This window comes from Salmo salar, chromosome 22, assembly GCF_965601325.2.
Source record: "Salmo salar chromosome 22, fSalSal1, whole genome shotgun sequence".
In the NCBI taxonomy this organism is placed as follows: domain Eukaryota; kingdom Metazoa; phylum Chordata; class Actinopteri; order Salmoniformes; family Salmonidae; genus Salmo; species Salmo salar.
This window is the reverse complement of record NC_138312.1, coordinates 18311800-18335769: the sequence shown is the minus strand read 5'-3', so window position 1 is coordinate 18335769 and position 23970 is coordinate 18311800. Positions and strand designations below refer to the sequence as shown.

The 23970-nt window shown below is 44.4% G+C and overlaps 1 protein-coding gene across 3 annotated transcripts in view; it reads left to right on the top strand.

Annotated features, from left to right (window-relative positions):
- LOC106582900 (rho GTPase-activating protein 39) overlaps positions 1–23970 on the top strand; it is a 60636-nt gene that overhangs the window by 16211 nt on the left and 20455 nt on the right. For 2 of the 3 annotated variants that reach the window (XM_014166493.3, XM_014166492.3), the window contains exon 2: positions 8289–9905. In XM_014166493.3, coding sequence (XP_014021968.3) covers positions 8289–9905 — 1617 coding nt within the window. Of the gene's footprint in view, positions 1–416; positions 581–8288; positions 9906–23970 lie in introns of those variants that run through there. The other variant, XM_045705574.2, reaches the window with a different exon arrangement.

The window sequence follows — 23970 nt, the reverse complement described above, 5'->3', positions numbered from 1 at the left end:
TTGGAATATTGATGTGGCAGTTGGGACATCAGGTGCGCATCATCTCAATGTTAATTTTCGGCAAATCTCTTGACGACTCGAGTGGCCACTTGCTTATGGGCCAAGTGTTCGCTTTGAGATTCAGTACATAGAACTTCATTGCCCACTAGCGATCCTATGCAATAGGACCATATTCTGCATTGAGTTCACATGACAATTTCTGTTATTGTTTTAAAGGAAAACCAATAAAAAAAAGGGCAGTTTAAGCATTTAAGATAAATTGTCCATTTGTTATCACATCCCTACTGCTAATGGGGCTACAGTCGAACACAGCACACTCAGTCCATGTCTTTACAACACATTATGTTTTACAATATTTGGATAAGCAGGTTGCCTGGCAGCTATGTTGTATAGACTTTGAACGTAATACATAATCAAACAGAAGGTGGCCTTTGCTGGATTATAACTCATTTTATGTTGAGGTGTATGCCACTGCTCGCACGACTGGGCTGGATGGCTTATAGAAGGTTTGTTGTCTTTATATTGTCTGATTCCAGCCTCTGACACATTTCCAAAGGACCTCTGTAACCTGTTTTTCAAGGTGAGTAAGGAGGATTTTAACTCTGAATTTAGCTGAGTTTGTTATTTATAAAACCAGTATCTGAGCAGAAAGAATATTTTATGTCTTCAGATAGGAAATAGTAGGTCTGTAAATACACTCAGGCTGACTTAGTTTGGCATTGGTGGACAGAGTGCTAGGTTAGCTAAATGACAGTCCGTGTTTGAAACATCAGCCTGGGCTGGTCCTCAGGAGACAGGGCAGAGTCTCTCTGAATAACCTGTTGTTAGGCGAGGTTAGATGTTGGTTTACGAGGGCAGTGAACGTTAAATGGCTGTTTTAATTTGGTCACCGATGGCTTTAGTCCTATTTCCAATGAATTTAGATACACACAGTTATTCCCCATTGGTTTAGATTTCTGTTCTTCAGCCGTTAGACCATCTGTCTTTACATCAACTTGTATGGCTCGTGTTAGCCCTGTACAGAACACTGTCCCTATAGTCTCCTGTCTCTTCACTTCATTGTGGCTGAGGTACATGGAGGAAAACCTTTCTTCACAATAGTTTATCTTTGAGGGAATCGATTTGAGCTATACTGGAATTTGAATTTGATTGAAAGCCAAAACTAAACAATGACAGAACTGTGTTGCCCTATTTTCAGACAATGCAATGTCCACTCCTATGTTTTTCACTGCTGGGGAAAACTGTCATTTATACTTTGGGTTGTTTTAAAACAATGGAGCAGATTCCATGAGCAGAATACTGTTCTGCCTTCTGGGGAAACGCCATTCAACATCTCAAGTTATTTTGGGACAACTGTGGGTTGTGGATGAAGTTATTATTGAGAATGAGACCTCTGACACACAGTGGCTAGGAGAAACAGGATGGAGGAGAGGGTGTGCATGTGTTTATGTTGGTCTTGTTGCAATGCTCTGTCGTGTTTTCTGTTTGGGGAGGTGTTTTTGAGTATTTTTTTGTCATCGTAGAATAACCACTTGGTGCATAGACGTCTCCTTGACCCAGATGGGAGATAAAGAGCCCGTGTGCCTTCCATGGAGAGAGTGTGAATGTGTTATCAGATCTAGAGAATAATAAGAACCAAACACCAGTATTAGGATATATGTTACCAATTTATCTTAAGCACTGTCTTACCTGTGGCATAGTAGATGTATTATGTCTATGCTTCACATACAGTAGTGTCCCTTCTGATGTTTACTGTAGTCAGTGGGGTTACTGGTGTCGGGCTAAGTGCCTCTCTCAGTAGTATAACCATAGCACTTTTCCAATGCACGTCTTCTTCAATTCAGAATATGTTGTCTTAAAGAAAATCAGGTGCCGCTTTCATTAGTCACACGAGCACATGTGTAACGAGTTCATTTCAGATCATTATAAAACATTTAGAGTAGTGTTTTCAACTTTACTGGAGTTATGCGGACTGCATTCCAAACCATTTGTAAACATTACACTGGGCCAAAAGGGTAAATATCAGAGAATATCTTTACCTATACATTTCCGGATATGACATTTTATTAGATATACTGTAAGGAGTAGACATGCTCCAGATACGCATTTCCTTATTTCATATACAGAGCTAGGATATTCTCTGTAATGGGACAGTTTCTACATGCATCCAATCCGGACCTTAGAAATCTCCCTGCTACCGTATGAGTCCAGGGAGATATCTGGGGTGAGATAGGTTCACCTGATGCGCTTGCTCCAGCTTACATATTTGTAGAATATTATAACTCCTGAAAGAGCATGTAGTCATTACCTGAACATTTATGTATCTGTATAAAAAAAAAAAAAGGCATTTCAATAGATATCCTTACATGATATTTAATATTCCTCATCGTATGTCTGATCGAAAACGGGCTAAATCCAAATTATGAAATGTCTAGAGCCCAAATTATTTTACCTGTTCAGGCACTGGAAACTATCCTGCTTCTTCACATGACGTTCACATATTGCATACATTTGCACCATATTCAGTAGTAGGCTATACAAGGCACGGAAAGGCAAACATTTTAGATTTAATCAAAGTTGCTATTTCCAAAGCACATCTCTGCTATTTCTGTAAAAAAAGAAAAATGTAGCATTGCAAATCCAGAGTTCCAATCACAACACATGTTTTCTGTAAAGATACAAACATAGCAAGGATTGGCCTAAAACATATTTGTATATATTTTCACAGAAAATTAAAGTTGCACACCCTCAATACCCCGTACCTGCCCTGTTTTGTTATGGACTATGGGTGCAGGTTGGGGCGTCATCGGCGGTCCCTCGCAGTCCTGACCCAACGTGGTGGTAGTGTTGGTCTGTGATCCACTCCAAACTGTCAATGCATCAGTAATGAATCAAAATTGTGTCTATTGCAAGAAAATATTGTCATTTCACATAACCATACCAAAAGGTAGCTACTCCACACGCTTCATTCATGACAATGAACTGGAACAACGTAGCTAGCTAGCAAGCTATGCTGCTAGCTAGCTAAAATGTTGTTATTTGTTAGCTAGCTAGGCTACCAGTTAGCTTTCACCCCCCCCCCCCCCCCCATCAAGCCTAGCTAGCTAGCTGACCGTACTGGCTGCTGGCCAAATTAGCTAACGTTCTTGATTCTAGTTACTAAGATCAATAAAACATCTGAAATTAGCTACTCACTTATGCGTTAACAACTTCAAAGTATTTTCTGAACAGTTTCTCACGTCGTTGTTTCTCCAGTTATCAGTTCCACCACACACCGTTTACACACTCATTTGTGGCCCCAAAATTCAAAAATGACAGTTGTAACTCCACCACAGAAAATATGTGATTCTTGTTGCTAGGCTACCAGTTACAGTGCTTTCAGTTTGTGCATGCCTTTATCCAGAGGGAATACAACAATTATAGCTAGTGTCTGAAAGAATGATATGGATTTAATATTTGTCCAATTATTGAGCATGTCCTCAACTCAAATAAGCATCAGAAATTGTCCTTATTTAGCATATCAAAATGCATATCAAGATCCTGATGTGTCCCTCAGTCAAGAGCATATACTATGTAGACCTACTGTCAGTTAAACATTTTTATTTAACCTTTATTTAACAAGGCATGTCAGTTAAGAACAAATTCTTATTTACAATGACAGCCTACACTGACCAAACCTGGACGATGCTGGGCCAATTGTGCGCCGCCCTATGGGACTCCCAATCACGGCCGGTAGTGCTACAGCCTGGAATCAAACCACGGTCTGTAGTGACGCCTCTAGCACTGAGATGCAGTGCCTTAGACCGCTGCGCCACTTGGGAGCCCTAACCGGCCGTGATTTGTCATCATATAGAGAAAATAAGATGTTCACATAGGCCTGTCTCCGGATATCTAATGAGCACATCCTGCCATATGAAATGCCCATGAGTAATCCCAATATCATATATGTCTAGAAGACACGTGGATTCACAATTTGTCAGGATATGGTGCATATCCACAAAACTCAATATGTATTGGAAATGATCTGTATTCTCTATCGCCCAGCGATTGTTCTATTGAGTATGCCAACTGCATACTCACACACTTCTAACTCAGCGACTGGCTCTAGTGGAACAGATTAGTTTGACCATCGAGTAACACTGTAACACTGTAACAGTTCAACCCTATCTCACCAACCATTTGAAAGAGGGTCGATCTCTACTCTGCACAGTGAAATCGAGTGGCTGGGTGATGTTACACATCACATAGTTAGATAACGGGGAGGGTGTTGATCTTGTATAAGAGCTCCCAGAATACATCTTCCAAGAATTCCAAACCTGACCGACAGTCCATCTTCCTGCTTATCAGCGGCTGGCAGCGAGATGCTGGTTCCACTTTGTAACCTACTGTTTATTTACCCTGGTGGAAAGTCCATTATGCAACCACTGTACCCCACGCTGCTCCTACGCAGCTAACTATGGCCTACGCACATGACCTTTAACCCCTGGTTTCCTGTCAGCACGTTTCTGTCAGTATGGTGGTGTCTTGTGAACACGTGTTACACTCTCCACTGCTGTTTTCTCTTTCTGATTTTTTTCTTTCATTACAATAATGTAATGCCAAAAATGTGACTTTGACAGGGTTGAATCCAATGTGAAGTGCTCTGTTTTAGGGCTGGGAATTGCCAGTGACCTCACATTGCGATATTGTCACGATACTTATGTGCCGATATTACAATTTTTATTGCGATTCGATGTTCCAAGCACATTGCTCACCATGTCTGCTGCAGAGGGGAAGAGAGCCATAAGAAAACAAATGGGCTTACTATTTAAAAAAGATGAAGAACAAGTTATGAAGGAAAAATTCTGGTGTTTTGGTGCAGGTACAACTGACTAGAGCATAGATAATATTGTGACAGTCAAACTGGAGGCATAAGCAGTCAATAGTCCTATGCCCCCCCACCCCACTACTCTGCTTGCTGCTGTAAGGGAATGCCTCCTTGGGAGACTGGAAGCAGTGGGAGGGAGGCTGAGGAGTGGGTGTGTGGGATAGGACTATTGACTGCTTATGTCTCCAGTTGGACTGTCCCTTTATTTCCACCCGCTTCCCGCCCATTAAGCTTTTGATCCATCAGTATAAAAGTCGTCCCCTCCTCGACTGAAACTATCCATGGCGCCTCACTGCAGGAATTCTCTTTTGTCATTTGCTAGACTTGTAAACACCCCCCCCATCATGCCCATCCCTCATCACATCAAACTCTCTCAATTCAAAGGGGCTTTATTTGCATGTGAAACATGTTTACATTGCAATTACATCGTCTGTCTGTCTGTCTCTGTGTCTTTCTCTCTCTCTCTGGCTCACACATTCATTCTCTCTCTCACATAATGATGTATGTGGACACTTACATACTTTGACTGCAGATGCTCAGAAGAAAACAGGGCTAAGTTACAGATTTATTCGTCTCTCTTCTTGAAGAGGTTGGTCATGTTAATTACAGTCATGTAAGCTGTGACAGGGAATTATGTGCCCTTGTTCAGAGTGGGAGGCAGATGGTCTCCCAACAGACAGAAGAAACATTCACACTGACACACAGGCAGGGATCATGTGGAGGGCCCCTGTCCCCCTGGATGTTAACCTGGCAGTGAAGAGGGGAACGCATACAGATAGTTTCCACTGAGCTTTATGCCCAATGCAAAGGCAGTCCTGTCGACTTGGCTGGCATTCTTCTCTTCTGAGGCTATTTTGAGGCTGGGGGTGCGGGTGGCATGTGTTGGGCATGTGTTGGGTACTGTGGGCCGTGCCAGACACCCTGCACCCCCTCTTCACCACAGGTTCCCTGGCCATGTGTCCCAAATTGTAGGGAAATGGTCAAATACCCTCGTCCATGATCTGGGAGTGCACTTGAAAAAGAGAATCCCGGCTTTATGCATTTACTGGTCTGTCAACCACTGACGCCGCCCCCCAGTTAAAGGGGAATAAAGCAGCCCAAGAGTTAACACACACAGGAACTTTATTTACACACAGAAACATTCATGTACATGGGGATGTACTGGAATGGTTGTGGTTCTCTAATGGACAGAAACGGAGGTAATGAACACACTCTACACAATGCAATAACTAATAGCACAAGTAGAGCAACAAAGCTTTTAACAATGGAAGCAATGTATACATGTCAACGAGCTCTGTCTCACTGCAGAATTAGACGTTCATCCACGTTCTTCAAACGTCACATTTGGAGTTGTTTTTGTTGCTGTTCTGTATCATTCCATTTCTCCAAATTTCAAAGTTAACGGATTAAGTGTAGGCACTCATTCCGAATGGTTAAGGTTTGGGATACGGTTAAAACCCAAAATTACAAACCTGTGTCCAGGACTAGGATCGAACGCGCAACCTTCTGATCCAGAGTCATGGGAGTACGCCCATCCACAACACCCTCGCAAAACCCAAGCCTACTTGATGGTAATTGTGCTCAGTGTTGCCCCTTCCTGACGTCCTCAGGACATGGATAGACGTCCAATTCAAACTTCAATCTTGAATGACCTGGCTGATAAATGTATATGCTACCTGCACACATTACATAAAGTAAACATACAATAAATACAACAAACTTTGAAGAACAATATACATTTCACACAACTCCCTTTGTGCACGCACACCATCCCAGTCCACAGAAGTCCAGTTGTGTTGAGTAGGGCATAGGTGTAGGAGCTTGCTGCTCTCTCCGCAACTGCTTGGAGGAGACTGAGAAGTGTGTGACCTGGAGAGTCAGAAGGGTGTCCGGCACCCTAGCAACTGGCATGGCAACCAATCAGAGCTAGGTCAAACAGGTCAGAGAGAGTTTGAGGCCGGCTTATGGTAAAACTAGAATATCAGGCATCGCTACTGGGGGGATAGGGAGTTTATTTGTATTTTATCTTTATTCAACTAGGCAAGTCAGTTAAGAACAAGTTCTTATTTTCAATGACGGCCTAGGAACAGTGCGTTAACTGCCTTGTTCAGGGGCAGAACGACAGATTTTTACCTTGACAGCTCGGGGATTCGATCTTGCAACCTTTCGGTTACTAGTCCAATGCTCTAATCACTAAGCTACCTGAGTGAGGTGTGCAACTTGAAAGGTTGTGAGGTGCTGATAAGAGTCATCGGCAGGGAATTTGTAACAGCCACCCCTAAATACGAGCAGCATATTTTGCCCATGTAGGTCCAGACTCAGTGGTGGTATATCCGGGAAGTCCAGCAGCGGCTGGACCAGGATTGGAGCTGGGTCAGGTGGTGCATGCTGGGCAGGGGCATCCTGGGCACCCCCAATGGACCTTCATCTGACACCGCCTGGTATAAAGGTCCTGAATGGCAGGGAGCTCGGCCCCAGTGATGTACTGGTCCGTATGCACTACCCTCTGTAGCACTTTGCGGTCGAATGCCAAGCAGTTGCAATACCAAGCAGTGATGCACCCAGTCAAGATGCTCTCAATGGTGCAGCTGTTTAACTTTTGAAGATCTGAGGACCCATGCCAAATCTTTTCAGCCTCCTGAGGTTCTTCTCCAATGCCCTGTCTCTGCCTCCCCAGCCTAGCCCCGAACCGGGTTCTCAGCCGACTAAAAGGACACGACAGGCTGGCTGTGGGTCCCTCATGGATTCATTGGCACACTTGAAGCTGCTCTGCATCAGATAACTAGATCAAAAGAGACCATATAAGGGATTTCTCAAAGGGAAACATGACCCAAATGTATCGCCTCAATCTGACAGGTTGCCCCCTTTCTCAATGACACATTCCTCTGTACCCTGTCTGTGTGTGTATGTGGGCCAGTCTCAAACCCCTCCCCTTCCCAGCCCTCTGTGTTCTGCTGAGTTAGCTGCTAGTGATCCTCATGCCATGCCCTGTGTGGTGCTGTTGGAGCGGATGGTGCTCTCCAGGCCTGCCGGCTGTGGTCCTAGTGCCGTACAGAGCGGGTCCACCTGTCCCTTAGTCAGATCACAGACACACAGAGCTACTCCCGCTGCTCCTCAGCCCACCAGAGGGATGACATCACTGCTGAACCAGCATTCTATAGCACTCACACACAGATGGACACGTGTTGTGGTCGCAAACATTCACTATACATATGGGTCGTGTAAGGGTGTTTGCTTTGTAGTCCGTTTTTGACTTTAACTTGTGTGCAGGTTGTTTATCAGATAAGCATTTAACAGGGATGGTCATTTCAGTAGGATTTCCATACTGAACAAAGTGTTTTGTTATTAATCGCTTCAAAGCTGTTTTCCTCTTTCTCGTTACTCTCAGTCCTAACAACATTATTTTCTGTCTGTTTTTTAGTCCAGATTGGGTGGAGATCCTGGAGCCACGCTCTCGGGAGCGCATGTACGTGAACCTGGCCACTGGCGAATGCGGCTGGGACCCTCCTTTAGGCGCTCCCGTTCGTCAGGCTGACGGCAACCAGTGGTGGGAGCTCTTTGACCCCCAGAGCGGCCGCTTCTACTACTACAACTCCGTGGGACGCCAGACTGTCTGGCACCGACCCCAAGGGGGCGACATAGTTCCCCTCTCCCAGCTACAGGCTATGAAGCGCTGCTCTGAGGCCAAGCGGGCCGCGGGAACGGGAGAGAGGGACAGGGAGCCTGGAACAGGTAGACTAGGGAGTACAGGGAGCCGTACAGGGAGCCAGGGACACCGCACCCCTCTTCCAGAGTACCATGGAGTGGGGAGTACAGACTGCCAGGGACACCATGGCGTGGGGAGTACAGACTGCCAGGGACACCGCACCCCTCTTCCAGAGCACCATGGCGTGGGGAGTACAGACAGCCAGGGACACCGCACCCCTCTTCCAGAGCACCATGGCGTGGGGAGTACAGACTGCCAGGGACACCGTACCCCTCTTCCAGAGCACCATGGCGTGGGGAGTACAGACAGCCAGGGGCGCCTCACCCCTCGTCCAGAGCACCATGGAGCAGGGAGCCTGGGGAGTACAGGCAGCCAGAGACACCGCACCCCTCGTCCAGAGCACCATGGAGCAGGGAGCCTGGGGAGTACAGGCAGCCAGGGACACCGCACACCTCTTCCAGAGCACCATGGAGCAGGGAGCCTGGGGAGTACAGGCAGCCAGGGACACCGCACCCCTCTTCCAGAGCATTATGGAGCGGGGAGTATAGACAGCCAGGGACACCGCACCCCTCTTCCAGAGCATTATGGAGCGGGGAGTATAGACAGCCAGGGACACCGCACCCCTCTTCCAGAGCATCATGGAGCAGGAAGCCTGGTGAGTACAGGCAGCCAGGGACACCGCACCCCTTGTCCAGAGCATTATGGAGCGGGGTGTACAGACAGCCAGGGACACCGCACCCCTCGTCCAGAGCATTATGGAGCGGGGAGTATAGACAGCCAGGGACACTGCACCCCTCTTCCAGAGCATCATGGAGCAGGAAGCCTGGTGAGTACAGGCAGCCAGGGACACCGCACCCCTTGTCCAGAGCATTATGGAGCGGGGTGTACAGACAGCCAGGGACACCGCACCCCTCGTCCAGAGCATTATGGAGCTGGGTGTACAGACAGCCAGGGACACCGCACCCCTCTTCCAGAGTATTATGGAGCGGGGTGTACAGACAGCCAGGGACACCGCACCCCTCTTCCAGAGTATTATGGAGCGGGGTGTACAGACAGCCAGGGACACCGCACCCCTCTTCCAGAGCATTATGAAGCCGGTAGCCTGGGGAGTACAGGCAGCCAGGGACACCGCACCCCTCGTCCAGAGCACCATGGAGCAGGTAGCCTGGGGAGTACAGGCAGCCAGGGACACCGCACCCCTCTTCCAGAGCAGGGTAAGCCTGTCCCCAGAACCCCTGAGACCCCAAGCGAGAGAGAGATTTCAGACACAGTGGTGGACAGCAGACCAGCTCAGGGAGACAACAGCTCGGACGAAAGCAAGGAGTCACTGAGGTACGTCTGATCTCTTTGTTTTGCTATTGAACCAAATGACTGTTGATAGGGAGGACATGGTTGTATTTAACTATTAGAGGATCACGTTTCAGTAAAGAGGCCATATGGTAACAGCAAAAACCTATTTGTTATCCCATTGTGGCATACTGACTTTAAAATGCTTTGGGCATGAGACCATTTGACAAGTAAGGCTACCTCTGACTCCTTTATTTTCACTCTCACTTATCCTGACATTCCACATGCACCACGTTTCCATAATTTTCTCTGTGAATCTCACCGCAACCATTTTAAAGCAAATTGCTACCAAATGTGAAGACGGGTGCAGTCATAAAGTGCATGACATTCCCCTCTCCCTTCACGTTGGTAGAAAGGCACCTAACAGTAAGGGCCATTCAAAGACCCTATCGTGTGCTCAGCGCGGTGGCAGAATCCAAACCAGCATCTCCCCTTGAGAGGCAGATTCCACACATGCCAGCTCTATTTCCCCTGGCCCATGGCCACTATTGCTGTCTCAGTGCCCCTGTGTGCTGCTCACTGCCGCTACGCTCCACTCCAGCCCCATATACGCTCATTTATTTTTCCTAAAACAACACGAGGCCCCTCGCCATCAAAGACCAATGGGGGTCTCTGGTGGGAGAAGCCATACCACCGTAGACAGAACATGACTGAGGTCCCCTTTAATAACGTTTCAGAGGAAAGGAGGAGTGTTGTCTGTTCTTGGGTAATAACATACAGAACCTCTAAGCAGGGGACCCTAGAGGTGTCTGTGTCTCTTCACTTCCCCCTGGCCCCTCTGCTCTCTACCTGGGTCCTGGGTATCAATCCTCAGCCATGTGGAGGACCTCACCTCGCCGGGGTCAGCGGGACTATCCTACCCTCTGGCCCTGATTTGCGTAAGGTAGAAGGGGAACTAATTGCTCACCCCTTGCTGTCTGAAGGCCCTGGTGGAGGTACAGCCTGCCTGATTCTTTGACATTCCATCCTTTAGAAGCATTTACTCCCCAGGGATCTCCACCACTCTGCAGTCATCCCTAATGACTCAATGTTTCCCAGAAGTCTCCATGTCTCCCCAAAACAATGGGCATCTGTGTCTCTGGGTGGAGCTGAAGAGTCGTAAACTCTTCTGGGCTTTGCACCCCACTTAGCCATATGGGGGTTTTACTGGTCTCTCTCTCTGGGCTTGTAATTAGATCCCACCATGCAATGAGGAGAGAACATGGAATGTGACAAACAATAAATGGATGAAAACAGAGTTTGTTTCATGTTTGGGGTTGGAGAGGAACATTTCGGGACCTGTGCTCTTCTCTTCTTCACGTCTGGCTGATTGATCATGGCTAGGCTCAGCTATTAAAGGGACATTTCAAACATTTTCAACTTCATATTCTCCAGCACCACCCCAAGATCAACCTACAGTATACAAATGGTGCATTTCTTTGTTTTGGAGTAAAAAATATAGAGGAACAGTTTCCAATGACATCATGAACCAATTATTAGGTAACACCTACTCACAATTGGTTAAAATCACGATTCATACCAATGTCATTGAAAACACTCATCTTCATTTTTTTAATACAAAACATAGAAACTTGCAGTTTTCACATATGTTGATGTTGGAGAGGTGCTGGAGATGATGAGTATGAAGTAGAATTTCTTTGACATTTTCCTTTAAGAAACTATGCCAGTTCAGTAGTGGGCAAGGCTCTGCCAGTTCAGTAGTGGGCAAGGCTCTGCCAGTTCAGTAGTGGGCAAGGCTCTGCCAGTTCAGTAGTGGGCAAGGCTCTGCCAGTTCAGTAGTGGGCAAGGCTCTGCCAGTTCAGTAGTGGGCAAGGCTCTGCCAGTTCAGTAGTGGGCAAGGCTCTGCCAGTTCAGTAGTGGGCAAGGCTCTGCCAGTTCAGTAGTGGGCAAGGCTCTGCCAGTTCAGTAGTGGGCAAGGCTCTGCCAGTTCAGTAGTGGGCATGTAGTGCTCTATTGAAAGAGATGCCTTAGTTTGTTCAAAGATTTTTCTTGAGGAAAGTGTAGGCTGTTTTTACAGAAGCATCATTCATTTCTATTCCAGGACAGAAGTGGGCTAGGCATTCATGTATTCCATGCTGACATTCAGCTATGTTCCTCTAAGTTGTGCATAATGTCTACTTCAGTTTGACCAAGTTCCCTTTTCTTACTTTGTTGAATCTGTTCAGAAATTCATGTGCATTTCAACAGTTGATGATGACGTTTGAGAGAAAAGTGTTCAGAGGAAACTTGACAATCAGTTGTTCCAATCCCAGTTTCCTTTTAGTTCTATAAATACATCTGAGGGGTGGTCATACAATATCTATCTGCCTGTTGGTGGTCATACAATATCTATCTGCCTGTTGGTGGTCATACAATATCTATCTGCCTGTTGGTGGTCATACAATATCTATCTGCCTGTTGGTGGTCATACAATATCTATCTGCCTGTTGGTGGTCATACAATATCTATCTGCCTGTTGGTGGTCATACAATATCTATCTGCCTGTTGGTGGTCATACAATATCTATCTGCCTGTTGGTGGTCATACAATATCTATCTGCCTGTTGGTGGTCATACAATATCTATCTGCCTGTTGGTGGTCATACAATATCTATCTGCCTGTTGGTGGTCATACAATATCTATCTGCCTGTTGGTGGTCATACAATATCTATCTGCCTGTTGGTGGTCATACAATATCTATCTGCCTGTTGGTGGTCATACAATATCTATCTGCCTGTTGGTGGTCATACAATATCTATCTGCCTGTTGGTGGTCATACAATATCTATCTGCCTGTTGGTGGTCATACAATATCTATCTGCCTGTTGGTGGTCATACAATATCTATCTGCCTGTTGGTGGTCATACAATATCTATCTGCCTGTTGGTGGTCATACAATATCTATCTGCCTGTTGGTGGTCATACAATATCTATCTGCCTGTTGGTGGTCATACAATATCTATCTGCCTGTTGGTGGTCATACAATATCTATCTGCCTGTTGGTGGTCATACAATATCTATCTGCCTGTTGGTGGTCATACAATATCTATCTGCCTGTTGGTGGTCATACAATATCTATCTGCCTGTTGGTGGTCATACAATATATATCTGCCTGTTGGTGGTCATACAATATCTATCTGCCTGTTGGTGGTCATACAATATCTATCTGCCTGTTGGTGGTCATACAATATCTATCTGCCTGTTGGTGGTCATACAATATCTATCTGCCTGTTGGTGGTCATACAATATCTATCTGCCTGTTGGTGGTCATACAATATCTATCTGCCTGTTGGTGGTCATACAATATCGATCTGCCTGTTGGTGGTCATACAATATCGATCTGCCTGTAAACACAGGGTTTCCCAAACTCTGTCCTGGGGCCCTTCCCGGGTGCATGTTTTGCTTTTTGCCCAAGCTCTACATAGCTGATCAAAATAACCAATTCATCATCAAGCTTTGATTATTTGAATCAGCTGTGTAGTACAAAGGCAAAAACCAAAACGAGCACCCAGGAGGGGACCTAGGACCGACTTTGGGAAACCCTGTGTTTACACACCAACTGTGTTATCCTAAGCACTGTTTAGTTTATTCAGCTTTTTCTCTTGCTCGTGCACGTTAAATCTGTTACTCTTATTACATGGCCTGGGAATTTCTGGGTATTCTGACCCTGTACAGCTAATCAGGAAAATGCCTTAAACTCCTTGGGTAAACATGTCCAGAAGTACTAGAGCAAGGGATTCTGGTCTTTTTTAAACAGTAAATGGTTGGCGATCACCTTGCTTACGTCCTCTGTACTGGATTGTGGATTTCACAACAGGTGCAGTGTTTCCGCTGCAGTCATTTAGTTGTGGCGCTGCGCCATTGCAAACTCATTGACAACGCGCAAAAAAAAATATATGGAACAGCCGGGGTGCACTTTGACGATAGTAGAACAGTCCACATTTAATTCTCCCTTGCAAAATAAATGAGTAATGAAGAGAAAATCCAGACAAGTCCATAGTTGATCTATTTACCTAGTCGGTTTGTTGTTGTGCATTCTGTGCGAGATGAATATTCCTCTCAAGGCACATTGAAGTTGCGACTCCCATAGGGAGGGAAACATGCATTCTGACAAGCAGTCAATGCACAACAATTCATACTGCAATCACGGGGAAAACAGTTGTTTTAATGGCCTTTGTTAAAAAGAGGGGGTTCCCAGCATCCCATTACAACTTTATTTATTCATTTATTATTTATTATCAACTCCTAACTATGCGGGAACTGCACCATTTTAAACCAAGAGTTTTTAGTAGCTGAATGGTTAAAAAAATATATATATTTCACCTTTATTTAACCAGGTAGGCAAGTTGAGAACAAGTTCTCATTTACTATTGTGACCTGGCCAAGAGAAGGCAAAGCAGTTTGACACATACAACAACACAGAGTTACACATGGAGTAAAACAAACATACAGTCAATAATACAGTAGAAAAATAAGTCTATATACAAAGTGAGCAAATGAGGTGAGATAAGGGAGGTAAAGGCAAAAAAGGCCATGGTGGCAAAGTAAATACAATATAGCAAGTAAAACACTGGAATGGTAGATTTGCAGTGGAAGAAAGTGCAAAGTAGAAATAGAAATAATGGGGTGCAAAGAGTAAAATAAATAAATACAGTAGGGGAAGAGGTAGTTGTTTGGGCTAAATTTATAGATGGGCTATGTACAGGTGCAGTAATCTGTGAGCTGCTGTGACAGCTGGTGCTTAAAGCTAGTGAAGGAGATAAGTGTTTCCAGTTTTAGAGATTTTTGTAGTTCGTTCCAGTCATTGGCAGCAGAAAACTGGAAGGAGAGGCGGCCGAAGGAGGAATTGGCTTTGGGGGTGACCAGAGAGATATACCTGCTGGAGCGCGTGCTACAGGTTGGTGCTGCTATGGTGACCAGTGAGCTGAGATAAGGGGGAACTTTACCTAGCAGGGTCTTGTAGATGACCTGGAGCCAGTGGGTTTGGCGACGAGTATGAAGCGAGGGCCAGCCAACGAGAGCGTACAGGTTGCAGTGGTGGGTAGTATATGGGGCTTTGGTGACAAAACGGATGGCACTGTGATAGACTGCATCCAATTTATTGAGTAGGGTGTTGGAGGCTATTTTGTAAATGACGTCGCTGAAGTCGAGGATCGGTAGGATGGTCAGTTTTACGAGGGTATGTTTGGCAGCATGAGTGAAAGATGCTTTTTTGTGAAATAGGGAGCCAATTCTATATTTAACTTTGGATTGGAGATGATTGATGTGAGTCTGGAAGGAGAGTTTACAGTCTAACCAGACACCTAGGTATTTGTATTCTAAGTCAGAACCGTCCAGAGTAGTGATGCTGGACGGGCGGGCAGGTGCAGGCAGCGATCGGTTGAAGCGCATGCATTTTAGTTTTACTTGTATTTAAGAACAGTTGGAGGCCACGGAAGGAAAGTTGTATGCACCTTACTGCTCTGCAATTTGCTGTGAGTGTATTAGAGGTTGACCAATTTTATGATATTTCAACGCCGATACCGATTTATTAAAGGGCCAAAAAAGCCGATACCGATAAATGGGCCGAACTTTTTAAAATATTTTTTATTTTTTTTTGTTTTATTTATATATATATATACTGTTACACTGGCAATATATATATAATTTTTTTTTTTTTTATGTATTTGTAATAATGACAATTACAACAATACTGAACGAACACTTATTTTAACTTAATATAATACATAAATACTATCAATTTAGCCTCAAATAAATAATGAAACGTTCAATTTGGTTTAAATAATGCAAAAACAAAGTGTTGGAGAAGAAAGTAAAAGTGCAATATGTGCCATGTAAAAAAAGCTAACGTTTAAGTTCCTTGCTCAGAACATGAGAACATATGAAAGCTGGTGGTTCCTTTTAACATGAGTCTTCAATATTCCCAGGTAAGAAGTTTTAGGTTGTAGTTATTATAGGAATTATAGGACTATTTCTCTCTATACGATTTGTATTTCATATACCTTTGACTATTGGATGTTCTTATAGGCACTTTAGTATTGCCAGTGTAACAGTATAGCTTTCGTCCCTCTCCTCGCTCCTACCTGGGCTCAAACTAGGAACACATCAACAACAGCCACCCTCGAAGCAGCGTTACCCATGCAGAGCAAGGGGAACAACTACTGCAAGTCTCAGAGCGAGTGACGTTTGAAATGCTATTAGCGCGCACCCGGCTAACTAGCTAGCCATTTCACATCGGTTACACCAGCCTAATCTTGGGAGTTGATAGGCTTGAAGTCATAAACAGCGCAATGCTTGAAGAATTGCGAAGGGCTACTGGCAAAACGCACGAAAGTGCTGTTTGAATGCTTACGAGCCTGCTGGTGCCTACCATCGCTCAGTCAGACTGCTCTATCAAATATCAAATCATAGACTTAATTATAACATAATAACACACAGAAATACGAGCCTTAGGTCATTAATATGGTCGAATCCAGAAACTATCATCTGGAAAACAAAACGTTTATTTTTTCAGTGAAATACGGAACCGTTACGTGTTTTATCTAACGGGTGGCATCCATAAGTCTAAATATTCCTGTTACATTGCACAACCTTCAGTGGTATGTCATAATTACGTAAAATTCTGGCAAATTAGTTCGCAGCGAGCCAGGCGGCCCAAACTGTTGCGTATACCCTGACTCTGCGTGCAATGAACGCAAGAGAACTGACACATATTTCACCTGGTTAATATTGCCTGTTAACCTGGATTTATTTTAGCTAAATATGCAGGTTTCAAAATTATATACTTCTGTGTATTGATTTTAAGAAAGGCATTGATGTTTATGGTTAGGTACAGTCGTGCAACGATTGTGCTTTTTTCGCAAATGCGCTTTGGTTAAATCATCCCCCGTTTGGCGAAGTTGGCTGTCTTTGTTAGGAAGAAATAGTATTCACACAGTTCGCAACGAGCCAGGCGGCCCAAACTGCTGCATATACCCTGACTCTGTTGCAGAGGTGACACATTTTCCCAAGTTAAAAGAAATTCATGTTAGCAGGCAATATTAACTAAATATGCAGGTTTAAAAATATATACTTGTGTATTGATTTTAAGAAAGACATTGTTTATGGTTAGGTACACGTTGGAGCAACGACAGTCCTTTTTCGCGAATGCGCACCGCATCGATTATATGCAACGCAGGACAGGCTAGATAACTACACATGGTTGATGATATTACTAGTTTAACTAGTGATTATGTTAAGATTGATTGTTTTTTATAAGATAAGTTTAATGCTAGCTAGCAACTTACCTTGGCTTCTTACTGCATTCGCGTAACAGGCAGGCTCCTCGTGGAGTGCAATGTAAAGCAGGTGGTTAGAGCGTTGGACTAGTTAACCGTAAGGTTGCAAGATTGAATCCCCAAGCTGACAAGGTAAAAATCTGTCGTTCTGCCCCTGAACAAGGCAGTTAACCCACCATTCCTAGGCCGTCATTGAAAATAAGAATGTGTTCTTAACTGACTTGCCTAGTTAAAAAAAATATTATATTAAAAAAAAAAAATCGGCAAATCGGTGGCCAAAAATACCAATTACCGATTGTTCTGAAAACTTGAAATCGGCCCCAAACAATCGGCCATTCTGATTAATCGGTTGACCTCTAGAGTGTATAAGGGTGAGTTGGGCTGAATATAACATGGGTAGCTTGGGGTAAATTGTATTCCAGTTAGTTCTAAACAGGGGACCCTGCTGTTCCTAGAGTTGTCTGTGTGTCTCTTCACTTCCCCCTGGCCCCTCTGCTCTCTACCTGGGTCCTGGGTATCAATCCTCAGCCATGTGGTGGACCTCACCTCGCTGGGGTCAGCAGGACTATCCTACCCTCTGACCTCTGACCCTGTTTGCGTAAGGTCAAAGGGGGAACAGATGACCTGTGTGTATGTAGAGGGTATGCATGAGGGGATTCATGTGGGGTAGAAGTTGGGTTAGCCCTGTAGCTTGTCCTGTAGTGTTTTGGAGTTCCATGGGACAGATGAACTGTAGGGGAAGTGTCCTACTTGTTGAAGGCACATGACAGAGATGTGTAAGGTAACCCAGAAGTGACTTGGGGTGGTTCACATATGGGTCATAGCACCCCATTATCCTGTGGGTTGCCCCAGGGTTAGAATGGGCCACTAAAGGAAGAAAGGCCCTCCGTTAATCACAAGTGGCCCTAGGGGCAACTGATCTGTGAGCTATCTATGAGGAGGAAGTGAAGGTATGGTGAATAGTGAACTAAGGTACCAAAAGAATAGTATGTGCCTTTTCATTAGCCGCTAATGATATAGCTACACTCGAAAGACTGACAGGATTCAATCCAAGGCAGTCAGGGGAAGATCAAACACACTTTAAACTTATTGTTACGGATCGGTGCGCAATCGCTATTGCACAACGTGTGCAAGTCTACCTAGAGAGTCTCATGAAATAGATATCTATTATATAGACATTTCTATGTTGACCTATAGCCCGTAAACACATTCTTTCTGTTTCAGCTAATGGGATCCAGATTTCAGGCGCTATTCATTATGTAGCCAAATTAACGAAGCCCTGATTCTCTTATTTTGACAAAGATTCAAACCTTCCCTCCTCAGCTCTGCGAATGAAAGCAAAAGTAAATCCAACCTGGTTATCGTCACATGTGCCTCACTCTGAGTCATTGTAAATATATCACCAGGACATTGAGGAGGAGTCTGGTTGAAATAGTTGAGTTTAAATGAGTCACACGTTGACTGGATGTTTCTAGGTCTGACACAAGCTCTAACACTTTCATCGGTCTGTGCAATCGGTGGCTGGACTAACAGCAGCGCTTTTAAAGACATTGGGAATAAGACTTGTTCTCTTTTTATCTCTGTGCGCCTGGCTTGGTAAGATCATTTCTTAGTTCTTGCCAGATGTTGACTGAAGTCACTCTTATTGTGTCGTTTTTCCAGTTAAAAAGTACTACGTTGAACTTTAAGCATCTGGTTAAATGGGTCTGGGTGGCTGGTGCTTGTTGTGACTGTCCTTATTTCTTTCTCTCTATCCCTCTTTCTCTCTGTCCCAGTTTTCACTCTCTCCCTTGTAAAGTAAAAGTTTTATGGTGTCCTCAAAAAAACTAGATTACAGACCTACTTTTTTTATCATTCTTATAACTAGAACAGCAAGTCCAAGCGCTGGTTTTATTTTAAACCTACTCTAAGCATTACCATGTTACTGGACCTAGATGTCTTCATGTACAGATTGCTATGCTGAGAAGCCTTTCATTGCTCTGATGAACGGCCAGTGCCACCATGTGCACTAGTCTCTGGCATGACAAGCATGCGTATCGGTTGACCTAAAGGACCCATTAACCTCAACTATGAAAGTCAGCAATGTGAGCATGTTGTTTCTGTGGCTCCTGTGGCGCACCTCCAGATCAGTGTTAAGAGGATGTGTGATTGAGAGGATGTGTGATTGTATTACTGTAATCCAAGGAGTGTGTTCTGATGCTGTATCTGGTTCCATATGAACACATGCAGAAGCACAGTTCAGATTCCACAGGCATTTCTCTCTGACCCCACACTGGGATGGTCTCTCTCTGTCACCATGTCCTACAGTCTGGAAACCAGGGGTCCCGGTCTGTCCCCAGCCCCAGTGCCTCCTGGCTGGGTGGGGAGACGGCGGAGGGTAGGGTAGGGTGGTAGTGGGTGGTATGTGCAGCTGGTAGACATGGTGTCTCAGATCAGGGAGGTGCGTTCAGCTGTCTCATGATGACAGCTGGGTCTTTAACCTCAGAGGTGGCCCTGCAGGTCCCCCATCGCTCTGCCACTCCTGCTTGGGTTGTCTCTGTTGTGGGGTTCCTACACTACATGACCAAAAGTATGTTGTGGACACCTGCTAGTCGAACATCTCATTACAAAACCATGGGTATTAATATGGAATTGGTTCCCCCTTTTCTGCTATAACAGCCTCCTCTCTTCTGGGAAGGCTTTCCACTAGATGTTGGAACATTGCTGCGGGGACTTGCTTCCATTCAGCCACAAGCATTAGTGAGGTCGGGCACTGATGTTGGATGATTAGGCCTGGCTCGCAGTCGGCATTCCAATTCATCCCAGATTTGGCCGTTGGACTGCCAGATGGTGAAGCGTGATTGATCACTCCAGAGAACGCGTTTCCACTGCTCCAAAGTCCCATGCCGGGGAGCTTTACATCACTCCAGCTGATGCTTGACATTGTGCATTGTGATCTTAGGCTTGTGTGGGGCTGCTCGGCCATGGAAACCGATTTCATGAAGCTCCCAACGAACAGTTCTTGTGCTGACGTTACTTCCAGAATCCGTTTGGAACTCTGTAGTGAGTGCTTCAACCGAGGACAGACGATTTTTACGCGCTTCAGCACTTGGCGGTTCCGTTCTGTGTGCTTGTGTGGCCTACCACTTCACGTCTGAGCCGTTGTTGCTGCTAGACCTTTCCACTTCACAATAACAGCACTTACAGTTGACCACTGCAGCTCTAGCAGAGCAGAAATCTGACGAACTGACTTGTTGGAAAGGTGACATCCTTTGACGGTGCCAAGTTGAAAGTCACTGAGCTCTTCAGTAAGGCCATTCTACTGCCAATGTTTGTCTATGGAGATTGCATGGCGGTGTGCTCGATTTTATACACCTGTCAGCAACCGGTGTGGGTGAACTAGCCGAATCCACTAATTTGAAGGGGTGTCCACATACTTTTGTATATATAGTGTATATCACTTTTGCATTGGGATATTCCTCCAATGTTGGTTTCTGATGATGTATGTGTCAAACCATGTGGTCACTGTTGCAAATTGACCTTTGTCTTGTATCCTTCTTCTACGCAGATTATGATGATCTCATTGGTCCAAGCTCTGAGGTGTTTGTGTTCAGAGCCTGGCCTATAGGACCTCATTTCCTCTTCCTGTCTGACGGGATGATAATAATAGCCCCTGTTTTGAGACCCTACTATTCCCAGGGGCTTGTATTTTAGGGGTACTTCCCCATCCATATCCCTATCCAACAAAGTGACTCAGCTGATGGGTTTTACAACCATGGTTATTCCAGGAAGGAAAGAAAGAACATTTCTTGCAAATGGCTTAATATGTATATTTAGCTGGCTTTTCCTACCACAATCACACTCAATGGAGGTAGGAGCAGTGGTCAGGGGCGTATGACACCAGAGCTGCCGAGACAAATTGAAATTCGCTGACCGTTAAGTTGATTTGCTGTGCCATAACCCAATCGAATTACCCAGTTGGGCTCCAAAGGATTCTAACTTAATTTCAACCTTCGGCGTTACTCAACATCTCACATGTTAGCCAAGGCCTTAAGGAATGTGTGCGTCTCTATGGAAAACAGGTGAATGTGTTAAATCAAATTTTATTTGTCACGTGCCGAATACAACCGGTGTACTTACAAGCCCTTAACCAACAATGCAGTTTAAGAAAAAAAAAGGGAAAAAAAGAAAAGTAAGATAACAATTACAAATAATTAAAGAGCAGCAGTAGATGACTATAGTTGAGGTAATATGTACATGTAGGTAGAGTTATTAAAGTGACTATGCATAGATAATAACAGAGTAGCAGCAGGGTGGTGGGGGGGCAATGCAAATAGTCTGGGTAGCCATTTGATTAGCTGTTCAGGAGGCTTATGGCTTGGGGGTAGAAGCTGTGAAAGTATTCACTCCCTTGGCTTTTTTCCTATTTTGTTGCCTTACAACCTGGAATTAAAACAGATTTTTGGGGGGTAGTATCATTTGATTTACACAACATGCCTACCACTTTGAAGATGCAAAATATGTTTTATTGTGAACAAGAAATAAGACAAGAAAACTGAACGTGAGCGTGCATAACTATCACCCCCCCAAAGTCAATACTTTGTAGAGCCACCTTTTGCAGCAATTACAGCTGCAAGTCTCTTGGGGTATGTCTCTATAAACTTGGCACATCAAGCCACTGGGATTTTTGCCCATTCTTCAAGAGAAAAATGCTCCTGCTCCTTCATGTTGGATGGGTTCCGCTGGTGTACAGCAATCTTTAAGTTATACCACAGATTCTCAATTGGATTGAGGTCTGGGCTTTGACTAGCCCATTCCAAGAAATTGACAGTTGATGTCGGAAGTTTACATACACCTAGGCAAATACATTTAAACTCAGTTTTTCACAATACCTGACATTTAATCCTAGTAAAAAATCCCTGTCTTAGGTCAGTTAGGATCACCACTTTATTTTAAGAATTTGAAATGTTAGAATAATAGTTGAGAGTGATTTATTATAGCTTTTATTTCTTTCATCACATTCCCAGTGGGTCAGAAGTTTACATACACTCAATTAGTATTTGGTAGCATTGCTTTTTAACTTGGGTCAAATGTTTCGGGTAGCCTTCCACAAGCTTCCCACAATAAGTTGGGTGAATTTTGGCCCATTCCTCCTGACAGAGCTGGTGTAACTGAGTCAGGTTTGTAGGCCTCCTTGCTCGAACACGCATTTTCAGTTCTGCCCACACATTTTCTATAGGATTGAGGTCAGGGCTTTGTGATGGCAATTCCAATACCTTGACTTTGTTGTCCTTAAGCCATTTTGCCACAACTTTGGAAGTATGCTTGGGGTCATTGTCCATTTGGAAGACCCATTTGCGACCAAGCTTTAACTTCCTGACTGATGTCTTGAGATGTTGCTTCAATATATCCACATAATTTTCCTGCCTCATGATGCCATCTATTTTGTGAAGTGCACCAGTCCCCCCTCCAGCAAAGCACCCCCACAACATGATGCTGCCATCCCCGTGCTTCATGGTTGGGGTGGTGTTCTTTGGCTTGCAAGCCGACCCCTTTTTCCTCTAAACATAGCGATGGTCATTATGGCCAAACAGTTCTATTTTTGTTTCATCAGACCAGAGGACATTTCTCAAAAGTACGATCTTTGTCCCCATGTGCAGTTGCAAACCATAGTCTGGCTTTTTTATGGCGGTTTTGGAGCAGTGGGTTCTTCCTTGTTGAGCGGCCTTTCAGGTTGACGATATAAGGACTCGTTTTACTGTGGATATAGATACTTTTGTACCTGTCTCCTCCAGTATCTTCACAAGGTACTTTGCTGTTGTTCTGGGATTGATTTGCCCTTTTCGCACCAAAATACGTTAATCTCTTGGAGCATGGTCCCCTGGTGTTTATACTTGCGTACTATTGTTTGTACAGATGAACGTGGTACTTTCAGGTGTTTGGAAATTGCTCCCAAGGATGAACCAGACTTGTGGAGGGCTACAATGTTTTTTCTGAGGTCTTGGCAGATTTCTGTTGATTTTCCCATGATGTCAAGGAAAGAGGCACTGAGTTTGAAGGCCTTGAAATACATCCACAGGTACAACTCCAATTGACTCAAATTATGTCAATTAGCCTATCAGACGCTTCTAAAGCCATGACATCAATTTCTGGAATTTTCCGGGCTGTTTAAAGACACAGTCAACTTAGTGTATGTAAACTTCTGACCAACTGGAATTGTGATACAGTGAAATAATCTGTCTGTAAACAATTGTTGGAAAAATTACTTGTGTCAAGCACAACATAACCGACTTGCCAAAACCATAGTTTGTTAACCTCTCTGGGGTATGTGGGACTAGCGTCCCACCTGCGGGACACACTAGTCAACAGCCAGTGAAATAGCAGGGCGGCAAATTCAAAACAACAAAAATCTCATAATTCAAATTTCTCAAACATACAACTATTATATCCCATTTTAAAGATACAGTTCTCGTTAATCCAACCACATTGTCCGATTTCAAAAAGGCTTTACAGCGAAAGCAAAACATTAGGTTATGTTAGGAGAGTACATAGACAAAAATAATCACACAGCCATTTTCCAAGCAAGGACATGTGTCAATAAAACCCAAAACACAGCTAAATGAAGCATTAACCTTTGACGATCTTCATCAGATGACACTCCTAGTACATTATGTTACACAATACATGTATGTTTTGTTCGATAAAGTTCATATTTATATCCTAAAACAGCATTTTACATTGGTGGGTGATGTTCGGAAAATGTATTCCCACCAAAACGTCCAGTGAATGTGCACATCAATTTACAAAAATACTCAT